The sequence below is a fragment of the Lissotriton vulgaris genome, chromosome 10 (assembly GCF_964263255.1).
Source record: "Lissotriton vulgaris chromosome 10, aLisVul1.2, whole genome shotgun sequence".
Classification (NCBI taxonomy): Eukaryota; Metazoa; Chordata; class Amphibia; order Caudata; family Salamandridae; genus Lissotriton; species Lissotriton vulgaris.
This window is the reverse complement of record NC_141698.1, coordinates 677,840,138-677,863,647: the sequence shown is the minus strand read 5'-3', so window position 1 is coordinate 677,863,647 and position 23,510 is coordinate 677,840,138. Positions and strand designations below refer to the sequence as shown.

The 23,510-nt window shown below is 42.6% G+C and overlaps 1 protein-coding gene across 1 annotated transcript in view; it reads left to right on the top strand.

Annotated features, from left to right (window-relative positions):
• ADARB2 (adenosine deaminase RNA specific B2 (inactive)) overlaps window positions 1-23,510 on the top strand; it is a 529,461-nt gene that overhangs the window by 361,488 nt on the left and 144,463 nt on the right. The window contains exon 7 of the mRNA XM_086939814.1: window positions 6,162-6,330. Within this exon, the coding sequence (XP_086795940.1) occupies window positions 6,162-6,330 (169 nt within the window). The remainder of the gene's footprint in view (window positions 1-6,161; window positions 6,331-23,510) is intronic.

The window sequence follows — 23,510 nt, the reverse complement described above, 5'->3', positions numbered from 1 at the left end:
CTCCCTTCCGCTCCGAGGCCACCAAGATCATCTGTGGCGTACCCCAAGTCTCCTCACTCAGCCCAACCCTCTTCAATATCTATATGAGCCCCCTCGCCACCATCGCACGCAAACACAACATCAACATCATCTCCTAAGCCGACAACACCCAACTGATACTCTCCCTCACCAAAGACCCTCTCACCGCCAAAGCCAACCTCCAGGACGGAATGAAAGACGTCGCAGAATGGATGAAGCACAGCCGTCTAAAGCTCAACTCGGACAAGACGGAGGTCCTCATCCTCGGACAATCCCCATCTGCTTGGGACGACTCCTGGTGGCCCACCACGCTGGGCTCCGCACCGACACCCGCAGACCATGCACAAAACCTGGGATTCATCCTGGACTCCTCCCTCACGATGACCAAGCAAGTCAACGCAGTCTCATCCTCCTGTTTCAACACCCTGCGCATGCTCCGAAAGATCTTCCGGTGGATCCCCACCGACACCAGAAAGACGGTCACCCAGGCCCTCGTCACCAGCCAATTGGACTATGGAAAGACCCTGTACACAGGAACCACAGCCAAACTTCAGAAACGACTTCAACGCATACAGAACGCCTCCGCATGACTCATCCTCGACATCCCTCACCACAGCCACATATCCGCCCACCTGAGTAAACTACACTGGCTCCCTGTCCACAAGAGGATCACGTTCAGGCTGCTCACCCACGCACACAAAGCACTCCACAACATGGGCCCCGAATACCTCAACAGCCACCTCTCGTTCTACACTCCCACCCGAGAGCTCCGATCCACCAGCCTCGCCCTCGCCAGCGTCACACGGATTCGCAGAACCACCACCGGAGGAAGATCGTTCTCCTACCTAGCAGCTAGAACATGGAACGCCCTCCCCGCACACCTACAACTGACCCAAGACCATCTCACCTTCAGGAAACACCTCAAGACCTGGCTATTTGAGCAGTAGTAGGCACCCCCCCCCCTTCCCTCAGTGCCTTGAGACCCTCACGGGTGAGTAGAGCGCTTTACAAATGTATTGATTGATTGATTGATTGATTGATTGATTGATTGATAGCGAGGGGCAGAGGGGCACGCCTTCAGGTTCAGTAATAGTTATTGCACTCAGAAATCCAGCCACATCTAATACCGGGGAAGCCCACATTGGGAGAAAAACCTGCTGCACACTTCTCACCTGACAAGCTGATACCCGTTTCTCATGCGAGAAAGTAAGGCCAAAACATGGTGATAGTGGGTGCTGCCACCTCCACAGCACCAAAGCCACCGTTCCTCGAAGGCTAAAACCAGGTGGTAGTGAGCTACGCCATCTCAATGAACAGACCCATGCAGCCAAACAAACCAAGCTGCTTCTGCTCATTGCCAAATGCCTGCAAAAGAGGATGTGGAGCTGCAGGTACCAGGCATTTATTCCCAGCACAGCCCTTCCCCAAAGGTGTGCTCTGCCCCAGTAGTGACCACTGCGACCCCGGGAATGGCCTGGTCACTTTCTGACCTGCAGGTTCCGCCCCAAACCGGTTAGTCATGGGACTATAACATCTTGATCAACCGTGTCGAGCAGGCCGGCCTCAGGGGCCCCGCTCTGAATTGGATTGCCTCTTTTATCACAAATCGCACACAATCGGTGCGTTTGGGATCATTTACAGCCCCCAAGATGTCATCGACCTGTGGTGTTCCCCAAGGTTCGTCACTTTCCCCCTTATTATTTAACCTTTACCTTCGCCCACTGATTTATTCTTTAAAAAATTACAAAATAACCCTATTTAATTATGCTGACGATCTTCAGCTAATTATTCCTCTAAATTCCCCAAATTCTGCCGCCGAATGCTCAGCCATAATGTCACACATACAAAAGTGGATGACCTTAAACCATCTTAAACTGAACCCAGGCAAGACAGAACAGATTTTGCCAGGGGAAAGTGGACTGAGCTGGGGGCAACTGTGCTGCCCAACAGACATGGGATCCCCCCCTACAAAGACCCAATCGGTAAAAAGCCTGGGGATTACACTTAATGAGGATCTATCCCTCAAAGGACAGGTGGGAACGGTAGTTTCCGCTAGTTTTTATCAACTTAGGAAGATTAGGAAAATTGCCCATCTTCTAACACACTCTGCACTTATTCAAGTGGTGATTGCCCTTGTTCTCTCCCGGTTAGATTTTTCAAACAGTCTTTATTTAGGTCTCCCGGCGGGACTACTAAAACGTTTACAGATGGTCCAAAATCAGGCGGCAAGACTGATTTGGAAACAACCAAAGTGGCAATCAATCAGAGCTGGGTTAGAAAAACTTCACTGGCTGCCAGTGGCCCAGCGGATTGCCTTCAAAACAGGATGTATCACCTTTAGGGCGCTCCATGACTATGGCCCTAGATTTATCAGGCAATCTATCACCAACTACACACCTTCGCGCAACCTACGCTCTAAACATCTATTTCTTGCAAATGTCTCCTCATTTAAGAAAAAACGCCAGGGCGGCAGCTGCTTTCTCCATCTGGCTGCCTCCTTCTGGAATGCTCTCCCCCTTTCTATCAGACAGAGCAAAGATCTACTGACGTTTCGAAAATCTTTAAAAACTTGGCTATTCCAACAGGCTTATGCTTAAGAGCGGTGTTGATTGTCTTGACTCTATAGCGCCAAGAAACCCAAGGGTGTATGTGCGCTCAAGAAATGGTTATTAAGATAAGACAAGGGAAGAGTCAATGGGGCAGGGGAAATGAAATGCTAGACCAAAGTGTTTGCGCTGTGTGACATTCAGGCAGCCCCAGAACAGGTACATCACTGACACAAGCCATGAAAGTGCTTTGTTTCTTTTTTGGTACTCCAATCAATCAATCAGTCAATCATTTGTAAATTGCACTACATACCCTTGAGGGTCTCAAGGCGCTGGGGGGGTGGGGGGCTACTGATCGAAAGCCAGGTCTTGAGTATCCTCCTGAAGGTCAGCAGGTCTTGGGTCTGTCGAAGGCTCAGTGGAGGCTGTTCCATGTCTTGGCGGCGAGGTGGGAGAAGGATCTCCCGCCGGTGGTTGTTCTTCAGATGTGCGGGATGGTGGTGAGTGATAGGTTGGCGGAGCATACCTGGTAGTTGGGGATGTAGAAGGAGAGCCGTCTGTTGAAGTAGGCTAGGCCGGACTTGTGGAGTGCTTTGTGTGCGTGGATGAGGAGCTTGCAGGATATCCTCTTGTTGACGGGTAGCCAAGTCAGGTTTCTCAAGTGGGGGGGTGATGTGGCTGTGTCGTGGTACGTCGAGGATCAGTCGTGGGGAGGTGTTTTGGCTGCGTTGTAGTTGTTTGATGAGCGAGGTCGGGGCTCCCGCATAGAGGGCATTTCCGTAGTCGAGTCTGCTGCTGACGAGGGTCTGGGGGACTGTCTTTCTTGTATCTGTCGGGATCCATCTGTAAATCTTGCGGAGCATGCAGAGGGTGTTGAAGCACGAGGAGGAGACGGTGTTGACTTGCTTGGTCATTGAGAGCATTGAGTCGAGGATGATTCCCAGGTTGCGTGCATGGTTGGTGGGTGTCGGGCTGCCCCTAGTGCCGAGGGCCACCCGGAGTCGTCCCAGGCTGAAGGGTTGGAGTCGAGGATGAGGACCTCTGTCTTGTCCGAGTTCAGCTTCAGACAGCTGATCTCAATCCAGTCGGCGACAGCCTTCTTCCCTTCGTGGAGGTTGGCTTTGGCGGTGATGGGGTCCTTGGTGAGGAAGAGGATCAGTTGAGTGTCATCGGGGTAGGAGATTATGTTGAGGTCATGCTGTCGGGCGACATGTGCGAGTGGGGACTTGTAAATACCCCGAGAAGTTTAAACATTCTGCCCAGGATCACAGAAGGTTGATCTTCTGAAACCCGACCCTTATTCCCCCTCCGTCTCTCACACTCCAAAATTGGCAACTTTGAGCACAAGGCCATGTTCCGTCCCCCTTGGTCCTCGATATTGCCTACAGTTGACTCTCGTAATAACCTTGTGCTCCTAAGCCCCATTTATTAATCTGCCACTCCCAAACCGAGCATCCAGTAGCCCAAGCAACCGCCCCCCTTCACAAGCGTTATCCCTGCACCCAAGCCTTTTGTACCCAGACGTCCCTACACCCCACCTGCTGTCCATTGAACATTATTGTTGTACACCTAATCTCCCACAAATTGTAACATGTTAGTGGCCTGAGCCCCCAACCCTCCATCACCTCTGCAATAGTATAGGGCACCCAGACAGTTTCGGAACTACACGTACAAAGATCAGATTAACTGCCCCTTCAGCACGCCCATCAGTACCTTTAACTTTGGACAGATGTAACAAAGAACTACTGTAAATGGTTATTTTGCAAATAAGAATTTCGTGCAGGGAGTGTCACAATGTAACAATAACAGAAAAAGTAATAAAGAGGGCAGGGTTTTAAGTACAATGAAAAATTTGGGTGTTAGGGTTCTCTAAAGAGCTGCGGCCGAAAAGTGTGTCTTTTACAATTAGCTGTAAAATGTGAACTAAAAACACGTTTGATACAGCATATAACCACACTGGTGTTTGGGTGCCTCCGTGTTTTCGTTAATCCTTCCAAATATATGGCACACAAGGAAATCATGCCACTGTTGGCTTTACCAATGTTTGTTAGCACTGAATTGTGTTCAATAATGTGGTCTTCCCCTTCATTTCCTTCTGCTAGTCTCTCTCTGTTTGTCACCTACCCCCTTTTTTGTCCACCACTATGGTGTAAAACAAACAGTTGCGCTCCCATAGAATGTGATGGGACCCCAGAGTTTTCCTTACCTCACAGATATCCATAGCCTTGGGCAGAATGAGGGCCCTAAAAGGTTGGGCGCTAACTCCAAGGCACCCCACCCCCATCCGCAAGGGCTTGTATTATGCTACTGTTCCACAAATCTTTTCCTGCAGTTTTCTATCTACACGGCTCATCCTTCACCTCTTCCTCTATCACAGTACTTTTGCTCACTTTTCTGGACATACTTTCTTTTATCTCCTCCATTTCACCATCCTCTCTCATTCCTTCTCATACATATCCACAAAAGCTGCACTGTCTTTTCCTTTGGGTCTGTCAATATTTCAAGAGCTGTTTTCCTCCTTCATACACTTTTTGACAGAATCCTAATTACCAGTACCCTGTGCTCTCTGCAGAGAGGCCAAGGACTGGATGAACATGTTGTCTGAACATCATTATGACTAGGGTTCCCGGTTTTATGGTATTTATTTTTGTACATTTCCGTATGTATTTATCCATATTTTTTTCCCTCATTTTATTTGTATTTATCCATATTTTTGGGGGGTTTTCTGAAGAAATGAAGCTGAAATTTGTATATTTCCACATTTATTTAAACGATAAATATGCACTCATGCTTGAATGCCTGCCAAGTTTTAATGCTGTGAACATCCGTAGAAGATAACTCAATGCACTTATACAACAAGCATTTGCAATGCAATAGGTCTCGCATTTGCAAGAGTTTAAGCTATTGGCATTGTAAACAACAATGCCTTTTATTTATGTTTTAAAAACCAACCCGTAAATAAAAGGCATTGTCATTTTCAATGGCAACAGCTCAAACTCTTGCAACTGCGAGACCTATTGCATTGCAAGTGCTTGTTTATATAACCTGGTGTGGAGTTTCTTTTGTAGTGTACCTAGTGTGTTGCTGCTCTGTGTGTGTATTGCACAAACTGTTTACACATTGCCCCTGGGATAAGCCTGACTGCTCGTGCCAAGCTACCAAGGGGGTGAGCAGGGGTTATCTTCAGCGTGTAACTCCCTTGCCCAGACTAGAGTGGTGGTTTCTGCCTGGCTTTGTCGCAAGCCTTAGCCAACCAGAAATCCCATTTCTAACACACCTCATAGCAAACTCGTTGTAAATCGGGTCCACATTGTTTAAATTACACGTATATTGAGTTCTTGTTTCACAATTTAGTATTATTCATTTTTATTGTGTAACAACACATATAAACCCAAGGTGTATGCAATGGTCCTGTTTTCATATCCAAGAGGTGATACTATAGTAGATTTGAGAAATATAATTGATAATTTCCACATAATTCCAAAAGTATCTATATGCCTGTTTATATTATCGTTTGCATAATCTATGAGACACTTTCTGAATGTTTTGTATTGTCTCTATGCTAAAGCAGCTCATGGAAACTCCTTTTTCCTACAGTAAACAGCAATAAGAAGGTAGTGAGGAGATTCCGGGGCCACCTCCGCACAAAGATAGAGTCGGGAGAAGGAACCATCCCTGTCCGGTCTCACCCTACGGTGCAAACGTGGGACGGTGTGTTATTGGGAGAGCAGCTTGTTACAATGTCCTGCACAGACAAAATCTCCAGGTACTGCTTCTTTTTAAATACCTTCCTTTCAGAGAACTATGGTAATCCGTATTCATAATGCAATGGTAATGCTTACTGCCTCCGTGCCTTGACAGTATTCAGCAACATGTTATATTGTGTCACAACAGTGCAGTCACGTGTCAATAATCCTCCCTGTCTTGAATATAATAGTTTGTCATATATATGTGGCAACAATTTCATCTGGTACTCCTTGCCGTAAAACAGGTGGTAAGAAGAATTCATGTATTGCCCAATCTTTATCAGTATGCAAGACATGTTGGATAAATGTGTAAATTAATAGATAGCAGTTAAAACTGAAAAAACTCTTCAGTAATATTGCTGATAAGAGCAGTATAACCTTGTTATAGTCTGTAGGCCTTTGCGGTCATAATCTTATGTCATTATTTGCCAACCTACATTTATCACTTTGGGGCCAATTACGATGACAGTGAGACTTACAGCCTGTTGGTGGCAGTCTCACCGCCATCAGTGACTTTCTCACTACCATACTATAATGTAGCTAAACACCACTGGGTATGGGCTCCCAAGCAGCAAGGCCAAACCCTGCCTTATATGTACCACAAAAAAAGATGCCAATACTGCTAATATCAATCCATCAATTGTTTGTCCTACTCACACATGAATGAAACACTATGTGAGAAGTGTCTGATTTTTTAAATCAATCTATTAGATTTTCATTTTATTTCAAATTTTCATTTTTGCATTTAATTTTTCCACATTGTAAATATTTTAACGAGACATTTCAAAAACATATCACATAAACAAACATTAAATCATTTACTTTTAAACCTCCCCTTTTGTCTCATTCATACCCACTAACACTAAAGGTCTTTTTCAAACATACTTAGCACACATTCATACTCATAACACACCAATATCAAAAAAGCTATATTTTGTACAATTTTATATACAGTTTTTCAAAAGGAAACCATAGGTTTAATTTTCAAAGTATAAATCATTATAATACAAGTATCATTGGGTATTCCGATGGTTTCGACATAACAAGATCATATGCCAAGGTACTATAATGTAGGGAGAAGGATGACATGCATCGAGCTGACGTGGCGGAGGAGCTTGTAGTCCCTACAATGGTGGCTGTACCTACCAGGCACCACTCTAGGGATTACGATCTCCCTTTACGCGTTCCTGTTGGTTATCCCACCATGAACAGGCAGGCAGAAAAGGACTTTGGGGTCCAGAGTGGGCCCCAGTTCCCCCCTGTCCATAAGCTGTGGGCACTGGGGGGCACCCATTATATTGGACAGATAGAAACAGCGCAAGACTCCAGCAAACATCTCTATCAGTTAGCAGTCAAACTATCAGGACAGACATCGAACTCTAACCCAGCTACCTCACAGGTCTTATGTGACTCCCTGGCTAATTATTTTTTTGAAAGGGTGAATGATATATACACTAACTTTTAATCTCAAACTAAAACGAATGACCAGCCCTTAAACCTTGGCACTACTGAACATTCTCCCTCCCTATTGCAATTTGACAGGACATCACCCGATCAGATTTTAAATTTAATCTCTACTATTAAGGCAGGTTCCGCCACTGACCCTTGTCCTCCAGCTGTACTTAAACCTGTTGTTTATCTGGTTGATCCGACTTCATCTAATATCTGTAACACGATGTTTACATCAGGCGTATACCCCAGGATATGGAAAAAAATGATCATCAAACCTTTGTTAAAAAAAACTAACGATGCGAAGAATTATAGACCCTAGCTAGTCTGCCTTTTCCGGCTAAAATTTTCGAAAAAGTTATGAACATCCAGCTATCCAAGTATATTGAAGATCATCAACTCCTGGATGACACATAATTTGGCTCTCATTAAAGCAACTGAAGATATCTGGATCATTCTTGATTAGGGGGGACGTCTGTCCTCACACTGTTGGCTCTTTCAGCATCTTTTGACACGGTCGATCATGCCATTCTGATCGACGGTGTGTCACAAAAATAGGTATCAAACATACAGCTAGAGCCTTGCTGACCTCTTTTCTCACGAACCGTACTCAGTCGGTGAATCTCTGCACTTTTAATTCCTCTCAACTGGCCCTCCCATGTGGCGTTCCCCAAGGATTATCATTAAGTCCGACACTCTTTAATATCTATGTGTCGGACCAAGCTAAAGTCATCAAAGCACAAAGGATGGGCCTCACATCTTACGCCGATGATACTCAACAGGTGCTCACTGTTCACAATGATGGTGATAAAGTAGCAGCGAATTTTCAGAATGGCATTCTGGCCATCAGCAGCTGGATGGCCAACAATTGCCTTAAACTGAACTCTGAGAAAACAGGTTATGACATTTGGCAAATTGTCACCCATCTGGTCTTCTTCCTGGTGGCCTTCCTCCTTGGGTCCCCTACCACTGCCAGTCACCAAGGTCAGGATTTTGGGCGTCATATTTGACGACAGGCTGTCCTTCGTTCCCCATGCCAACTCTGCGGTTTCATCATCATTCCATAAGTTGCGAATAATAAAAAAGCTTCTACCTTTTTTACCCCTTAATGCGGGAAAAACATTAGTAAGTACTCTAGTCATGTCTACCATTGACTATTGTAATGGTGTTCTCATTAATGCTCAAAGTAAGGTCATCCACAAACTCCAATTAGCTCAAAACTCAGCAGCCAAAATGTTAGAAACTCCTAAATATAAGCCCATCTCGTATATACTTCAACAGTATCACTAGCTCCCTGTGAGGAACGACATAAAGTTTAAAGCCCTACGTATTGCTTACAAAACCTCCTGCAACTCTGGACCACTGTTTCTTAACAGAGCCCTAGATGCTTACATTCCTAACCGGGCTTTACGCACTTCTACAGCACATCTGCTAAAGGTCCCACGTACTAAAACCGCATCATAGGGTGACAAGCGCTTCACAATTGCCACAGAAAAACTTTGAAATTCCCTTCCAATTGATATCAGAGCCAGCCAGTCTTTACTAGTTTTTATAAAATTGACAAAAACCTGGTTGTTCAATCAATAAGTTCTTCTGTTGTCTGGCTTATGCTCGCTGTCCCCAGCGCTGAGACGCCCACGGGTATTTGCGCGCTTTACAAATCTTATAAATAAATAAATATGCTACCCCCATACATATCCCTGCACCATGTGACTAGCACTGCACGGTGTCTGCCACGTAGTGCAGGGATATGCACGGTGTCACTTTTTGGCATTACAGTGGGTGCTGCAGCCAGAAGCACCCGCCGCAATGCAAAATATTGGTATTGCGACCGCCATGGTGGCGGTCGCATCCTAATGCTTACTGCAGGACCACCGACAGCCTGTCGGGTGGTCCAGTCTGAGAAAGGGTGCCCGCCAGCCATACTAATCGAGCCCTCTGTTCCTTGACAAATATGTGGTAGTTTACGTTGTTTATGATCTTGTGATGCTTTGGAAAATGTGATCTTCTTATAAACAACTGGCAAAAATGTTGTGATTACACGTGTGTTCTGACACCAGAAAGTACTTGTAATAGTAGGAATAGGTCACTAGTTGTCTGTGATAGGAGGATGCAGGTCACCTGTCTGGATTTGTGTTCTAAATTCGAGTCTGACTTGCTGCAACCCATACCAGACGCATCGTGTCCCTTTTCATGCAAGCATGCCAGGCAGAGTCAGCAAGTCAATAGCTGGCCAAACTAAGGCTTTACACTACTTCATTCATCCCCTTCATTAGGGGTGTGCAAAATTTGCATAATTTGCTTTTGTGAAGTTACAAGAAATTTCGAGAAAATCATGCAAAACTATGCATAAATATGTAAAATGCAAATCAAGCACTATATTTTAGCACAAAATTCGCCCCTGTGTCAATTTTTGACATGATTATGCATTTTGCCTAAAAAAAATATATTTAAAAAATATAATTGCTGGGAACAAATTCAACTCACGTTTTAGTTGTTCTTGGTGTTACTGCATTCCGGTGCCATAATGTTGCTGGTAGCAAAATTAAAAGATGTAGTGTAATGGCGTAATTTCAGAAATTTCACCTAACAAGTGTAATGCAAAATCTAATGAATTCCTTCAGTGTCATTTACATTTTGTTAGGGCCTGCTTTTCATCCTTTGCCCTGTTGGGTGTTCCAGACAGCACACTGTTGCTTTAGTGCTTTCACTCCCACTGACCGGCACATACAAAATCAAGGAGGTGTAGGGTGGTTTGAAGCTACCCAACCTGAGTTTATTTATTTTTATTTTTTTCATTTTTATATAGCGCGGACTTTATCCAAAGGTGTCAGAGCTCTTCACAATAGGAACAGTAGCATTACATGAGGAGAAAATTACAAGTGGTCATGTTACAAAAGCAAACGGTACATTACTTGAGGCAAAGGTGACAATTGTGCATGTATCAAACGCAAACAATACAAGAAGAGGTAGCAAACCATACCTTACAAGAAGAAAAAGTGACGTGTGCAAATTACATAAGCGTACAAGATACAAGTAGAGGTATAAAACTGCAATAAATGGCAGACACTCAAAACACAAGAGCACACTGGGAAGGCACTTCTACAGGCATGGAGTACAGAATTTCCTATAGTGGAAGAATTTCCTTCAGGGAATAGAGAGGGCGTGAATTAGGGATGTATGACATTACAACGCATGCTTTTACCATGCATGCCTTTACAACGCGGTTTTTACAACGAAAACCTTTACAACGCATAGCACTTTGGGGTGCTGGATAGTGAATAGTTTCATTTACTATTCCAACTCCAGTCCCCGTGGACACTAGGGAAGGTGTTGGATAGTAAATTAAACGTATTCCCTATCCTAGAGCGCCCGCCAGCGCAATGCGTTGCAATGGTTTGCGTCGTAAAAGTTGCGTGGTAAAGGCACTGCGTGGTAAAAGTTGCGTTGTAGAGGATGTTTCCCGTGAATTAGATTTGGAAGTGTCTTTGAAGGAGGAGAACTTTGTGGTCAGTTTTGAAGGACCGGGAAGAGGTAGTGGTCCGGAGCTGAGGGGGAAGTGAGTTCCAGATTCTCACTGCGTTGCCTAAAAAGGATTGGTCCATCTATCTTTCCTTTTTGAAAGTGGGAGGTTCAAGCAATTTTCCGCATTACGTGATGGTCTAGAGCCTCCAGTTTCATATCGAGTGTGAAAGGTGTGAAACGTTGTGGAGTCCACATCCCACTACAATGGGATCCATCACACATTGGGTGAAGGATCTAGCTTTCAGCTAGAATTGTTTTAAAAGTACCTACCCCTAGAGATCACTGGGCGTATCCATTGGAATGATGCTATTCTGTGGTAACAATGATTTACGCATATTTATAGATTCACTTGACACTTTGCACCATGTGCATTATAATTTGCAAAATGGAACAAAAATGTTTCTAACTCAACAAGTTCAAAAGGTAGTTCAATTTTGGCATGTATGGTGAAACGCAGTGGCAGACACTGCAAACCTTAACTGGTCACTTTTCAGTTGTTGATTACTGTTTTCGGGCATTAAACTGATAGAAAAGTGGTGGCACCTTTCCGAATCAGCATTAATTCCCACCGTTAATGGACTATGGAGAGCTTTTTTCTACAGCAAGAAAAAGTCTGCACACATTTAAATAAAATTCAAACAGACCCCTTCCGTATTATAAAGATGTTTTGTTTTCTTATTTGCAGTTTCAAGCTACTTCACAGACACTCTTCTCTAAGAAGGATTTTTTTCAACTGATCACTTACAGTACACTTTTTAGATACTATTTTAAGGTCTGATGTGTTGAATCTTAATGCGCCCACTGGCAAGATACTGGCATTATACATGTATAATGTAGTCTATTGCTTGATGGAATGAGGTGTTGCTAGACACCTGTAGTGTGAACACAGCAAGCTCAAAATGGAGAACTGTTTTAAAAACTGACTTTGATAAGCATAAAGAAGTGTGTAAGTAGAGGATTGTTTTCAGCAGAGTGCAACATGGCAAGTTTTACACAAACTTTTATTCTAGAGTGAGAAAGGATAGTGTTAATAAGATGGTGGTCCTCTGTTTACAGCTAGACCAATATTCATTGGTAACTAACATTTTCAATGGAATCTTACTAAGGTGTGTACTTTTCTTTCTTAAATATGTTATTACTTTGCAAAGCATGAGAATCCCTTTCCTAACAATAGGTTTTAAAATGACAAACCAGTAAACGAATACTGCTACTGAATCTGCCACGTAATGCTGTATAATTTTCCTTCCTTTTCTTGCCGCATAATTTAGACAACATTGATGCATAATTTGGTGCTCCAAACAAATCCTTCCACCCTGCATATGGCCGGGCCCAATGTGTTTTTTCATATGTGAGGTCATGAGCAGTGCATAGGACGAAGTTGTGGGTTTGCAGTTCAGTATGATTGGTGAATAATTTTTTGGGGCGTTGCACAATGACCATAACATCCCATTAACTGAAGGCACTGCCTTGGACCAGAGGGAATTCTACTGCTAGTTTTTGATGTCCTGCCCTTGAGCTGGGTAGTTTAATTCTACTGTATAAGGTCCTAGACCCCTTGAAGGTCCTTAGTGTTGCTCATGGGCTTCAGAACACCAACCTGTCACATTAGAATCCCTAGGGCCCTTTTAACCTTTACAGCCGTGTCTACTCTCCATGGACATTACAAGCCCCAAAGCCCTCGCAGGAGACTAACCCACCCTGCAATGGCAATATCCCCTCTCCAGCTTATATGGTCTCTAGCTTTGTCCGAAGATATGGGAGCAAAACAGTGTATCCCTCATTTCAGGCTTTCATATCATGCAGCAGCTGCAGCTGTTAACGACCCCGTACGCATGTCCCCCATGTGATGGTGGAGTAGACATGGGCCTCTGATACCTGCTTGTGGCTCCTACATAGCTGAAAGTCAGAAATGCTTTCCATGGCCAGAGGTGGTGCGCCATCGAGGGAGGTGAGAACACATGAGTGATCAGTAGCAGAAGGGCTGGCTGCTAACATTGTTAGGCTCGAGATTGTATTCAATGGAAGTGCAACAATGCAAAGGTGCAAAAATGCAAAGGTCTCTATCGGCCTTGAAGAACAGTCTTGTGCAAGTCTAGTAGGTGTGGTGCACGCCTGCATGTAGAGGCCTTGATGTGGCCCAGCGCGTGGTCACAGCAGTACTGTACATCAGACATGGCTGGGGGAAGGGGCGAACCTACAGAAAGGATGTGGGATTGGGTTGCAGCTGTAGGCTGGATTTGGGAGCGAGGCTACCCTTATATTCCTGTTTTCTTCATTGGTTGGGTGTTGTGCGGCACTTGGGAGGAGTCACCGCCTGTCTGGATTTCCAGGATTAGTTCTGTGTACCTGAGCGGTATACGGAGTGCCAGACTGACAGAGAGTCACTCACTTGTACTGTGCTGGTGAGTGCTCTTAGTCCTTTCTTTATGCCTACTTCTTTTTTTTTTATTTCCTTTGTCTGGAATCACCGTGGACAGGGCTTTAAGTGGGATGAAAAAAAAAAGTGAAGAGCCTCTAAAAGGTGTGTGGCCTATGAAGTTACAGGCGTGGCTTAAATTCGTAAACTAAACTTCAATCATTCCCACAGTGTGCCACCCAACTGGAATTGCAGTGTCTCTCTGAGCTTTCTGTCATTGCCTCAAGATATAATAACATCACTGACATACACCTAAAACCAGCTTGGACTATTGTCTTTGTCAATAGTTTTCTTTGTGCGGTCTGGAGAGAGGCTAAGGATTGGATGACAATGTATTCTGAACACCTTTTTGACTTGTCATAGCACAGTTGCAGAGACTCCATAACCATGCAAGCGCCTCCAGCAGCACAGTGCCCCGAATTGGAGAATGTCTGTTACCAAAGTAGGGCAGATTGCAACATGAAACCTGCACTTTCTGATATCAGACAACCTGTGTGTGCGGTGTAGCAAGAGGCTGGTGGAGGCGGCAGCAGGGGTTGGGAGCATATAAAAGATGCAGAAACAAGAAAATGTGTACATGTATTTATATAGCAAATCACCGACCCGGTATCTAAGCGCTTGTTTAGGGAACCCGCCCTGGTATTCCCCTGTGAGATAACCCCAGGAGGGTATCAACAAGGTGAAAGCCAGGCATCCCACGGCGAGGGGCTGTTGTGGAGATTAAGCAAGCTATTGCCGAGAGTCTCAGAGTGTGAGCCCGTGAATTGAGTAGGCACCGGAGCGAGAATTGTCGAGTCCGTGGACATTTTAGGACTCAAGACCCCGCCGAGCTGGGAATTGAACCCTGGTCCCAGGCTGATCTCTGCTTCCAGGTCTGCCTCCTCTAACCAGTGAGCCACACTTCTCCCCAAGATATTGGGGTAGGGGTAACAGGAACCAACAGAGGGGGCAGAGGAAGAGGAGTGCAGTGGAGGGTGGGTGGGCAGGAGTGCTTTTCAACAGCCTGCAGAGTTCACAGGGGGCACATTGAAATGTGTGAGGCAGGCTGCAGACTAAATGCGCAGGAGGGGGCTCTGTGCATTTGAAAGGCCTGTGATAGAGGATGTTAACACCTCGGCTGCCTGCTAGCCAGTTGCTCATCCTCCTGCTATTGGCTAGGTGGCAGCACAGAGCCAGTAAAGAAAGGGTCAACCCCATGATTTTTTTTACAACACAAATGTTGCTGAACTTTTGTAATACTCTCTGGATTTTTATAAAAGTGTCAAATTGACAGGTATTTTTCATCAAATCACGAAATTGCCATATCCTGGAGTTCTGTATTTGTGTGTGGACAGTTGTAGAGTGGGGAGCTGTTAAAGAGAGAAAAAGAGGCTCTGGGCCAAGGCACTAAAGACATCTGCATGATAGGTAGCCCCCATTGAAACAAAAATATTAATATTGTAAGGGCACCAATGGAGCCCTAATGTAGGAGCGGTGTTTTTCAGAGAAAACGTGAACGTTGAATGTTTCTATCTTAGAGGATACTGACGTGTAGGGTCAATTTGTTCAACCTCACTCCACTCACACAGCTAAAATGAAACATAACATATCAGCATACAATTGGCAAATACACTAAAGCCCAATGTGCCTGCCTGGAAAATTAGAAAACCGTGTCCCTTTTTTTTGGACGCAGTGTGATGTGGTTTCTTCACACTATCTACTGGCCATGAACTAGTGCTTTCTGCTGACAAAAATGCCTTTTTCCGCAATGCCTCTTAATCATTCATTCTTCTGTAACCTACACCTGAATCAGCCACTTATTATGTGTATACCGTTGTAATGCATGGCTTCGGTGACCATGTTGTGTGCAATAAATGTACAAGTTAATGGTTAGGCAGAACCCCACGCATGCAGTAACTGGGTGAATTATGGCTAGTTGTTACAGTATTTACTTTTTAATGGTGTGTACCATAGCATTGGTGATTTGCCTACCAGTAACTTCAAAGCGCAGGTTTACAGTTAGAAATTACTGGGTTTATGCTAATGTAAAACAGGCAGAATGTATGCTTCATCACTTTCTGAAGTTATCAGCTTCCACTGTCTATGACACTGCCCTTCCCCCGAAGAGGGAAGAGAAATAAAGAGGTTCTGCAGAGACCTCTACCTTCACTCAACAGAGTGTGAATACAAAAACAAAATAAAACCTATAGAGGCCTGTACATGACAGCAGAGTGGAAAAGAAAAGCTGAATATCCCGGCCTGTTACATCTTACAAATATCATGTAAGCGCAAACTGGTTGATCCCATGCGGCTGTTTGGCAAGCGCAGGTATGGAGCAACTTGCCAATTCTGCGCTGAGGGAACAGGCAAGTTGTGGCAGACGTATCTCCCTCAATTTACCTGGAGATAATCCATGTCGGGCATGTAATAATGCCAGGGACTGTCAACATCTTCATTAATTGTTTTCGTGAGTTCTGGCATTCTTTTGCCACAAGAACACACACAAGAAATCCACACTTGTTAAGGATTGATGGCATGATGCATACAACATGTATGTAATTTTTGAAGTGCAAATACAAAGTTTATTAAAAAAAAAAAGAAATCCACACTTATTTTTACAGGCTTAATTTTAAGCCTTAATTTTAAGCCAGTTCTTGTGAAGAATAAATGAAGCAAAATAATTGCGGAAGTCAGTAATATAGTAACAACAGCATGAGCAATAAATGTAAATAAGAAAAAAGGCAGGATGTTATATACTCTGCATTTATGGAATCCCTACATGCGTGATGTTCAAGCATCAAAGTAGTGCCATAGGGAGAGTCAGTATTTCAAAATAATAAATACATATAATTTTCTATACCTCGCTTATGATTGTGCAGTTTGCAAAGTTGTCTGCAAAACATGGCTAAGTTATGTATCTGCTAGGAAATATGTTACGAGACAAATAGCCTTAGATGGCCTTGGATGGCTAACCTCGGAGGCAATGGTGTGCGAGCTGGAGACGTCCCCACCTCTCTCACTGAAAGGGCAGTGAACAGCTAATATATACCACTATGGACATTTATTTGGAGAAAAATAAATCTTGTGCTGGTAATGCGAGATGAGAGAAATAACACGAGAAGTCCCTTGCACACACAAATGAAAATGTAAAGCTATTCTGCTTTCTCCTACGCGCTATCTATCCAAATAAGTATGGGTATGTAAACTAGAAGCGTACTATCAAAACGCACAAAGATATATTGCATTTAGTGAACACTGTTGTACAACAAGTAAATTAGCAAAAGAATGATATGGGGGGCCCTAAAAGGCATATAAGGCAAAATATATGACATGCCCTCCACTTAAAACTCTGAACAAAAAAGTGAAAAAGCCTTGGGTGTGTCTCTATGCCCTCACAGTAAAAGAAAGTATTCTAAATATAACAGGTGCACTACAAACGCCCATTTCTATATGTTCCTTTGGAGTCATATCAAGGCTTTTGACTCTACAGGTAGAGCTAATAGCCTGTGGAACAGCAGTCTTGTGCTTTCAGGTCTCGCCTAGGGAGCGCTTGCATTGTCTCTTCAAGACATGCTGTATTCAGGATATGGGCATGAAGCTCCACCCAATTTCCGCTCATTTTTTAATTGGCTCCTGTCACTGTCTTTTGTAAATTGTGGCTTTTCAGTGGTCAATAGGCTTAGTAGTCCCTCCATAGTACCGCCTTTTCTCTTCATGTATCCTCCCATGAGGTCACCCCTTGTTACATGTGCTGTTACTCAGGCCGTTTTAATTACAGCCTCCCAGTACTATTTTCTTAAATAGTTTTATCCGGCCTGCAAAACCAGGCAGGACACACTCTCCTGCAATGCTTTTTTTCTATCAGCCAGCACAGCACGCCTTTGTTTTATTAGTTGCATGGCTGAAATGCAAACATGCTTTTTTTACTCTTTATGTACTTTTGTTACAATGGCGGAAATAGAGAAAAACATTTGTTTTCTATTTCTTTACTTGTGAAGCAATGGAGGCCCCTCCGCTTTAGCTTAAGATGTTTAACGCTAAAGCGCGGGTGCCGCCATTGTAGCAAAAGTAAATAAATAGAAACAAAAGCGTGCGGACGCCATTTCTCTATTTGTTTAGTTTTGTTACAATCACTGCTCCCGCGCTTTAGCTGTTAACATCTTAAGCTAAAGCGCGGGTGCGGCGATTTGTTCAAAAGTAAAGAAATAGAGTAAAAAAATTATAATTCTTTACTTTTGCTTAAGATGTTTACAGCTAAAGGGGGGGGTGCCACAACTGATTTCTAGTGCATGAGCTGCTCTACAGTAGATTTCCAACTGCACGTTTTTCAGAGAGTGGTTGGTATGACGGAATGTTTCTACTGTGCCCAACAAAACACTAAGTTTCCTTACAGAGGATAGTACTCGATGAACGGCCGCAAAGTCAGACTTATAAAATGTGTAACAGGAGTTACAACTTAAGGAAAGAGGGAGGGGGTTACAGTGCTGACAAGTGAGGATTGGCTTAGCGCGTGACTAATTGATATTGCATTCAGAGGGTCGCCCTGCCCTCATTGGACTGTGTCGAAGGCCCTCCCCTTCTGAGCACAATGATTACTAGGCTGTAAAGTGACCCATGTGCACTGATCAGTAGCACGACCTGCTACTCACTTGTGAGGGAGAACCAATGAGGGGAGACTCCTGCAATGCCCCATGCCCCATCAGGTAAGCTAAATAATGTGTCTGTTGTCATAGCCATGGAGCCTGACTCTTGCAGGTGGGAGAGTCAGGCTCCCCAGGAGCTGTAAGGGCGACCAGCGTAGACCAGCCTTCCGCCAATGCGATCACCCATGACCTGAGATTGGCTCTGTCCCTTCAAGGTAAAAAAATCAGCTACTGTAGTGCAATAAATAGCGGTAGGGAACAGCACAACTTGGAATATCCTGTATAAAATGTCCATGCTGAGAAAAGGGGAGTGGATGTCTTGATTGAAGTTGAATCAACCCCTGCTTTTATCGCCCAGTAGCACCGCTGCCTGTCTGTGATGAAGAGACGGCGTTTGTAGACAGAGAGAGCATGTGAAAGCAGGGGGCACAGATGTGCTGCGGATCAGGAAAAAGAAAACCTTTCTTGCGTACAAAAGACTTAAATCACAGCCTGCCTGGTATGCAGGATACTACGACTGGGGCACCTCAGCTGCACGGCTCCTTGCTTGAAAGCGTCATTTACATTACAATTTACAGGGTGGGATTGCAATCCAAACTTCCTTAGACTGTGTGTGTCTGGACTGAGGCAATGGTGAGGAGTAGGCAGTGATGAGCCCTAATGTCCTGTAGCTTCAAGTGTGTCATTATCATTACGATAGCACTGCTGCCTTTCTGTCTCAAATGTCTTTGCATGTTCCCCAAAGCTGGGCATATCTGTTTTAGGAGCCAGCACCATTTACTTTCATGTAGGGACTCAGCAGCACGCCTTTCTTGGGTTAAGAAAAACGAGGTGTCCTAAAATTGCTTTTTTTAAAAAGTCAGAACTACGTAGTGTCACATGTAACATGAGTCACTTAGAAACTATACATTGACATTGGCCAAACAAAGCAGATTGATTTTACACTAAGTTTAAAGAATGATTGACCATGGAGAGGTGTGGTGCAGCAGCCAGGGCAGCTGACTTCAGAGCGCAGTGCTCACGGTTTGATCACCGGCTCGGGCACCAACTCAGCACGGCACCGTGTGACTCTGGGCAATAGCTCAATTGATTTCCATGACGGCCCCCAGCTCCTTGAGACCCATAAGGGTGAGTAGTTTGCGCTTTACAAATACAGATTTATATATTTTTTTACATTAATGTTACAAAACTTGAATCAGGAACAACTGAATCGTTCAATAACTTACATCATATGTGAATGCCTATATGTGCTCCTTATTCTTGAAATATTAGTGTCTCTTTTAGGGGAATTTCTAATAATGTTAACAACTTGAGCAAGATTTTGAGAGATGCTGTTCAATTTTATCGGTTTATACTTCGACCCTATGCTTGGCTGTCGTAGATTACAGTCGGAATGGGACTATTCGACCTTTCAACGGCAGTCACGAAAATTAATAGATTTTATTCCTAAAGAATTGGCCAGATTGTTTCATTGACAATTGAATGTCGTACACATGAGTGTCCTTAGAATGACGGTATAGAGTCAAAATATCGAGTTTTTATTATCGACTAGACATAATATCGAGTAAAAAATATAGAATAGACATAATATCGACTAGACATAATATAGACTACCAAAATATCGACTAGAAAATGTTAATATCGAATAGAATGGACATAATATCGAATCAAAAATATAGAATGGACATAATATCGACTAGACAGAATATAGACAACAAAAATATCGAATTTAAGGTAAGTTAATATTAATTTTAAATTTTTGTGTAATATAATTCTGTAGCGGGTTGTGGGTTTATAGGGGAATAGGGTGGGAAGTACTTTATTTATAATTAAATAAATATGTTATTTTATGTATTGGTATTTATTTAGAATTAATTGTTAATTAATTATTAATTGTAACTAATTAAAATATAATTGGTAAATAATTTAATTGATTAATTGATAAATATGTTAATTTTAGTAATTTATTTTCTGTAGCGGGTTGTGGGTATATAGGGGAATAGGGTGGGAAGTAATTTAAATATAATTCATTAAATATGTTATTTTATTTATTGGTATTTATTTAGAATTAATAGTTAATTAATTATTAATTGGTAATTAATTAAAATATAATTGGTAATTCATTTTATTTGATTAATTGATAAATATGTTTATTTTAGTAATGTATTTTCTGTAGCAGGTTGTGGTTTTTTTTTAATAGTAATTTTTACTCCTACGCTATCCAACACTTTCCCTACTGTTGCACTCACTGGAGTTGGAATAGTAAATTTTACCCCTACGCTATCCAATGCTTTCCCTACTGTTGCACTCACTGGAGTGGGAATAGCAATTTTTACCCTTTCGCTATCCAACGCTTTCCCTACTGTTGCACTCACTGGAGTGGGAATAGTGATTTTTATCCCCACGCTTTCCAACGCTTTCCCTACTGTTGCACTCTCTGGAGTAGGAATAGTAATTTTTATCCCTACGCTATCCAACGCTTTCCCTACTATTGCACTCACTGGAGTGGGAATAGTAATTTTTACTCCTATGCTATCCAACACTTTCCCTACTGTTGCACTCACCTGAGTGGGAATAGTAATTTTTACCCCTACGCTATCCAACGCTTTCCCTACTGATGCACTCTCTGGAGTTGGAATAGTAATTTTTACCCCTACGCTATCCAATGCTTTCCCTACTGTTGCACTCACTGGAGTGGGAATAGTAATTTTTACCCCTACGCTATCCAACGCTTTCCCTACTGTTGCACTCACTGGAGTGGGAATAGTAATTTTTACCCCTACGCTATCCAACGCTTTCCCTACTGTTGCGCTCACTGGAGTGGGAATGGTAATTTTTAACCTTACGCTATCCAACGCTTTCCCTACTGTTGCTTTCTCTGGAGGGGGAATAGTAATTTTTACCCCTACGCTATCCAACGCTTTCCCTACTGTTGCACTCTCTGGAGAGTGAATAGTAAATGTAACCCTCTCGCTATCCTACGTAAAAAATATTGTATATGTTTTGTTAATAATATGTGAACCTGATCATAGCTTAACCGCCGAAACGCGTTGTTTGTTGCCGCAATAAATCGCTTTTTGCAGAAGGAAGGTGTCCGAGTATCTTTGGATATAGTAAAAGATTGCTTAAGAATATATATATATATATATATATATATATATATATATATATATATATATATATATATATATATATATATGTTTTCAATTTTTTTTTATTTAAGTTACATTAATTATTAATTAATTTTTAAGTTTATTTAAGTATTTTAAGTATGTTTAAATAATTATATTTATTATTATATTAGTTTTAAATTACTTTTAAGATATTTAAAAAATTCGATATTTTGACTCTCTATATTTTTTCCTATCGATATTTTGGAGTCGATATTTTTGTACTTACCTGTTTGTAGATAGGAAGTCGATATTCTGGCATTCTATATTTTTACCTCGATATTTTGGCAAGTCGATATTTTGGCTGTCGATATTCTGTCAGTGATCCTAGAATGACATAATGTAATCTGTGAATTTCAACTTGCACTTTCGGTTCTGTCCAATAGTCCTAAGGTGCCATATAACAGTGCCTTGCTGACAGTAAAATGATAGTTACAAGTCTCTGACTATTCAGTAACATTCTAAATAGAGCAATTAGCATTTCCCTTTGCCTGTGTGTGGTTGTGTGGTGGGGGGGGGGGGGGTGGAGCGAAGCAACTGAGAGGATAAGGTCTGAGTAAGTGGCAAACTCAGCCACATCTGTAAGCATCCACTTGGGATGTTAAACATACATCTTCCACCAGATTTGATATTTTTTTCACAGAGAATAGGTTACATTATGGGATGTCAATTATATAACCAAAAAAGGTTCATTTCTAATATTTATCTAATGATATGAGCATAGAGCCTTAGTTTTCTTGAAATTAAATATATGAGGAACTGAAATGTCACACATAAGTACACCAAAAATATAGAAATGACACACATGTGCAAAAAGAAACTTGGCAACTATGCGGATAAAGTCAGTGCAGAGAAAGCTTTTTGGAGACGGGGGAGAGTTTTCAAGAACAGTGACCCCACCAAAATCCATGGGAGGCATTAAACACACCGAAGGATGAAAGTGATTCCAGGGTCAAAGAGGGCGAGCTGAAGGGCATACAGCTAAGAAGATACCTTATACTTCTTGCAGCCCACCGAAAACACAAGTGTCACTCCAAGTGTCATGCATTTGGTCATTGAATGTCACTCTCAAACCATGGATCTGTCACAGATAAGCATTATGAAACCTTGGCAGCTATGGCTTACGAGAAGCAAGGCTGGTAGTAATTGCGCCTCTTTTACTGCCAGCCTTGCTTCTCGGAAGCAAGGACTATCAGTGCAAAGTGCATGTTTATGCACCGATTGCAGGTTTTCAAAACACATAAATAAAAGGCATTGTCATTTACAATGACAATAGCCAAACTCTCACAAATGGATTGCAAATGCTTGTTTTTACTACAGAGAGACATAATAGCAATATGCTTTTCTACTGTATCTCCTGGAGTCTGCAGCAAACGTGTGCATTAACACAGTTTCCTAGATGTGCCTAAAGAGGGAGCATAAGGCAACTGTTGGCTTTTACTTGAAGTTTGCGGTTGACCCCACAGGTACATCTCTTATGGGTTTGTGCTACACTACTACATTTTCCAATGGAATATCTGCAAAATGGTGCAATTCTACATGCTATCTGTAAATGTTCCTTTAATGTTAGTAGTCTTTTACCGACTAGCAGCATCTAGGTACAACCTACATAAATGCATTAAAATTAACTTCCATAGGTGTTTAAAAAATACGCAACAAATTAAATTGCTAAACTCAGTGACATTTAATCCATGTTATAATTTTGAAATATAAAATGACAATGATTTAAGAAAATCTTAACAATATTCTCAGGAGTCAGTCAATAAATAATGTTGGTGTGTACTATATTAATAAGGAATAATAACATTGTATATCTGCCAATTTTAAAGTATATTAAACCATATTAAACCTCATAATATTAACTTTTTATATATCGAACATAATGAAACATAGGTGCTCTGGTATAGTGCAGTTTACGAACTCCACCCGCTGCACGTTCCCAATGCAGATCTAAGACCCTTTGCTGCCTCCATTTTTTTTCACTTTACCATCTTCACAGTTCACAAAGCTAACAGTGT